The 5,163-nt window shown below is 37.1% G+C and overlaps 1 protein-coding gene across 1 annotated transcript; it reads left to right on the forward strand.

The window, feature by feature from the left end:
* The first annotated feature begins 323 nt into the window (after window positions 1–323).
* Window positions 324–741, forward strand: LOC112823571 (protein transport protein Sec61 subunit gamma). Its single transcript, XM_025871416.2, has one exon. The coding sequence runs from the start codon at window positions 375–377 to the stop codon at window positions 579–581; it is 207 nt and encodes a 68-aa protein (XP_025727201.1). The 5' UTR covers window positions 324–374; the 3' UTR covers window positions 582–741.
* The last annotated feature ends 4,422 nt before the right edge of the window (window positions 742–5,163 follow it).

Genomic DNA, 5,163 nt, shown 5'->3' on the forward strand with positions numbered 1-5,163 from the left:
TGTTGAACCATTATATTGTATACCTGAAACTAATATAACATCGTATGTTAACTATACTGGAATTAAAGTAAAAAACTTAATTTAAAAAAGAGCTACTGAGGGACCTGGGTGGCTCAGTTGATTAAGCATCCAACTCCTATTTCAGCTCAGATTATGATCTCAGGGTAGTGAGATTGAGCCCTGCGTTGGGCTCCATGCTTAGAAGTAGGCTTGGGATTCTCTCCCTCTGCCCCTCCCCCACTATGCGTGTTCCCTCTCTAAAGTAAATAAATCTTTAAAATAAATAAATAAATATTAAAATTAAAAAGGGCTACTGAGGAGTTCGTATTTGTGCTACGTGTCGCTGGTGTCTGAGCCGTTGGCTGGCAGGCATCATGGATCAGGTAATGCAGTTTGTTGAGCCAAGTCGGCAGTTTGTGAAGGACTCAATTCGGCTGGTTAAAAGATGCACTAAACCTGATAGAAAAGAATTCCAGAAGATTGCCATGGCGACAGCAATAGGATTTGCTATAATGGGATTCATTGGCTTTTTTGTGAAATTGATCCATATCCCTATTAATAACATCATTGTTGGCGGCTGAATACCTTTTTAGAAGAGTTTTTCATCTTGGGGATTGGTGAATAAGTGAGGATTTGAGAAGCTCATGGAGTAAAAATTTGCCTATGTTTTGTGTTTTTCTTTCATTTTTTTTTGTCTTCCAAGGTGTTTTGTATTTGTAAATTAAAACAATTCAAAATAAACTTATCTTTTTTCCATCATAAAAAAAAAAAAGGGCTACTGAGGGACACCTCGGTGGCTCAGTTGGTGGAACATGCAACTCTTGATCTAGGGGGTCATGAGTTCAGCCCCACATTTGGTGTAGATCCTACTTAAATTTAAAAAAAGGGGGCTACTGAATGGAAGAATATGCACATAATATATCCAATAAGTGGTTAATATCCAAAATATATAAAGAACTCACACAAATCAACACCAAAGAAACAGTCTGGTTAAAAGATTGGCAGAAGACCTGAACAGACACTTTTCCAAAGAAAACATACAGATGGCCAACATACACATAAAAGATGCTCAACATGACTCATCATCAGAGAAATGCAAATCAAAACTACAGTGAGATATCACCTCACATCTGGCAGAATGGCTAGAATCAAAAAGACAAGAAATAAAAGTATTGGCAAGGATGTGAAGAAAAGGGACCACTTGTACTGATGGTGGGAATGTAAAATTTGTGCAGCTACTATGATAAACAGTATGGAGGTTCTTCAAAAAATTAAAAATAGAACTGCAGTATGATCCAGAAATCCCACTTCTGGATACTTATCCAAAGAAAAGAAAAACACTAATTTGGAAAGATTCATGAACCCCTATGTTCACTGCAGCATTATATACAATAGCCAAGATATGGAAGTAATTTAAGTGTCCATCGACAGATGAATGGATAAAGAAAATGTATGATATATATATATATATATATATATACACACACACACACACACACACACACACACACACAATGGAATATTACTCAGTCATAAGGAGAATGAAATCTTGCCATTTGTGAATATATGGATGGACCTTGAGTTCATTATGCTAAGTGAAATAAGTGAGACAGAGAAAGACAAATACCATATGATTTCACTTATATGTGGAATCTTAAAAACAAATGTACAAACAAAACAGAAACAGACTCATAAATGCAGAGAACAAAATGATGGTTGGCAAATGGGGAGATGGGGGGAATAGGTGATGTTAAATAGATTTATGGTGATCATTTCATAAGGTATATAAATATCAAATCACTGTTGTACACCTGAAACTAATATAATATTGTATGTCAACTATATTTCAATCATAATCACAATAAATCAACTGTATTAGAAATGCTCAAAGAGCTCAGGGAAAACATGGGCAAAGAACTAAAGTAAACCAGGAATGATGTACCACCAAATAGACTATCAAGAGATTCAGGAAATTATCAAAACGAACCAAACTCTGAAGCTGCAATTAAGTGAAAATTTCACTAGAGGGTTACAACAATAGAAGTGAACAAACAGAAGAAAAGACTCAGCAAACTTGAATATAAGACAATTGAAATTATCCATTCAGGGAAGCATAAAAATAAAAGAATGAAGAAAAGTAAATAGAACCTAAGGGATGTTGGGTCAAGAACACCAGCACATGCACAATGGGAGTCCCAGAAGAAGAGTGAGAGAAAGGGGCAGAACGATTATATGAAGAAATAAAGTCCAACAACTCATATTTTATGAAAGACATGAACCTACACAACAAAGAATCCAAACAAATGCCAAGTAGAATAAACTCAAAAAAGATTCATATCTAGAAAGATCATAATCAAATTGTGGAAAGCCAAACACAAAGAGAATCTTGAAAGCAGCAAGAGTAAAGTGACTCATGACAAGCAAGAAATTCTCAATAAAATTCATAGTCAATTTCACCTCAGAAACTGTGGGAGCCAGGAGCATCATGTTAAAGAAATATATGCCAATAAAGAATATATCTAGCACAGATGAAGGAGAAATTAAGACATTCCCAAATAAAAACTAAGGGAGTATTTCACTAGCAGACCTACCCTTCCAAAAAATCTTAAAGGGAGTCCTTCAGGCTGAAATGAAAAGACACTAGACAGTAATTCAAAGGCATATAAAGAAATGAAGGATGGTAAAGATAGCTACCTTTTATACAGGTAAATGTAAAAGCCAGTGTTATTTTATTTTTGGTTTGTAAACTCTTCTTTTGTTTTACTATTTGGTTTAAAAGACAAAATGCATAGGAGTGACATCAGCAACATGGCAATGTGACATACCTTTTTTGTTTATCTCCCTTTTTAATCAATCAAAAAATATTCATATATAAACAAAAGTATCTTAGGGGGTCTTTTGGGACATAGCAAAAGGAAGCATCTCACTCATCAGTGCAGCCATTAAGAACCAGACAAACCTCCAAACAGGCTGCAGAACCAGCTAATCCAGCAAAACAGCCTGGACCCTTCCCATCTCTGTCAGGCAAAGTTGCGTGAGTGCTGACCTAAAGGCAGGTACTCACACATGAGACAGAAACTGTACAACACCAGCCTTCCCAAAGGGAAAGTCCATCACATTACTGGGGGGAAAAGTGAATTTGGTTGCAGTGGAAACACTAGGAGAAACTTTCCCAACACTGTCCCTCCCCTAAAGAAACACTGAATATAGCTGATTTGTCTGGTGGAGGCAACCTTTCCCATGGGAGAAACAGAAGTTAGTAAGTAAATGCCTGGTTACCTCAGGCAGGCAGGACACAGGACAGAAACCCATCTGTCTTCAACAGCAAGCAGAGTACTAAGGTGGAAGCTCACCACTGAGGGGAGGGAGGATAATGGGAAAAAGGAAGATTAATTTCAAAGCCATTAAAGGGACTCTTGGAAGTAAGTCCACCCACGAACCTCTGGGAGTACCACCCCTGGAGATGTCCCTGCAGGATACAAGGGCACCCCCAACATGCCAAATGCTAAACCCACACCCCAACCCACGGTCCTGCTGGCTCCTTGCACACAGTCACCAGTATGACTTGAGAGCAAGCTCTGGTAGACAGGTGAGCACACTCAGAAAGCAGGCCACTGTATATGGGCAAGGAAGAAACTATACAGAGCTATAACGCCACCTTCTGGAAAAAAGGAGAGGTTTCCAATGGCCAGACAAAGACAAGGATGCGGAGAAAGGGGAACCCTCTTAAATTGTTGGTGGGAACACAAACTGGTGCAGCCACTTTGGAAAATAGCATGGAGGTTCCTCAAAAAGTTAAAAATAGAGCTACCCTATGACCCAGGAATTGCACTTCTAGGTATTTATCCAAAGGATACAAACATCAACATTCAAAGGGGCACATGCACCCCAATGTTTACAGCAGCAATGTCCACAATAGCCAAACTGTGGAAAGAGCCCAGATGTCCATCAACAGAGGAATGGATAAAGAAGATGTGGTATATATATACATACAATGGAATATTAGTCATCAAAAAGAATGAAATCTTGCCATTTGCAGCAACATTGATGGAACTAGAGGGTATTATGCAAAGTGAGATAAGTCAGTCAGAGAAAGAAAAATATCGTATGATTTCACTTATATGTGGAATTTAAGAAACGAAACAGATGAACATATGGGAAGGGAAGGAAAAAATATAATAAAATGGAAACAGAGAGGGGACAAACCATAAGAGACCCTTAACTGTAGAAAACAAACTGAGGGTTGCTGGAGGGGAGATGGGTGGGGGAATAGGGTAACCAGGTGATGGGCACTTGATGGAATGAGCACTGGGTGTTATATGCAACTGATGAATCACTAAATTCTACCTCTGAAACTAATAATACACTACATGTTAATTAAATTGAATTGAAATAAAAAATTTTTTTCAAAAATTTGGCCATGAGAGAGCAAGAAGAGTGGAGCAGGTTTACTTTCACAAACACAGAGGAAATGCATAGGAGTGACATCACATAACAATACTATAGAACATAACACCCCAACTGCTGAAGGCCATTAACAGTTAAGGAGGTGTCTGCTACTTCACATGTGAAAGCATCAATGCATAGCCACAAGAAATAATTAAAAAATCAAGGAAATATGGCATCCAAAAAAGAAAATGAGCAACTAAGCTCAAAGGCATAGAATATTGCAATCTAATTTATATAGAATTCAAAATAGTGATTATGAAGAAACTCAACAAATTACAACAAAATTAAAGCGATTCAATAAAATCAGGAATAAAATATATGAGCAAAATGAATTATTTTCCAAGGAGATTGAAATTATAAAAAAGAACCAGACAGAAATTTTTATGCTGAAGAATTTAATGAATGAGATGAAAAATGCAATAGAGAGCCTCTGTTACAGAGCAGACCAGATGGAAGAAAGAGTAAATGACTTGGAGAATAGGAATTTTGAAATAACACAGAAGAAATGAAAGAACAGGTTTAAAAGAGTGAAGAAAACCTACATGAACTATATGATTCCATCAAAAAGATAAATATCAGAATAATCGGATTCCAGAAGGAGAAGTGAAGGAAAAGGGGTAGAGGGTATATTTAAAGAAATAATAGCTGAGAACTCCCAAAATCTGGGTAGAGTTGAACGTACTACTCCATGAAGTGAATATATCATCTTGTTAT

This window comes from Callorhinus ursinus, unplaced genomic scaffold (genome assembly GCF_003265705.2).
Source record: "Callorhinus ursinus isolate GAN/ISIS: 27379988/994484 unplaced genomic scaffold, GSC_fseal_2.0 scaffold5, whole genome shotgun sequence".
Lineage (NCBI taxonomy): Eukaryota > Metazoa > Chordata > Mammalia > Carnivora > Otariidae > Callorhinus > Callorhinus ursinus.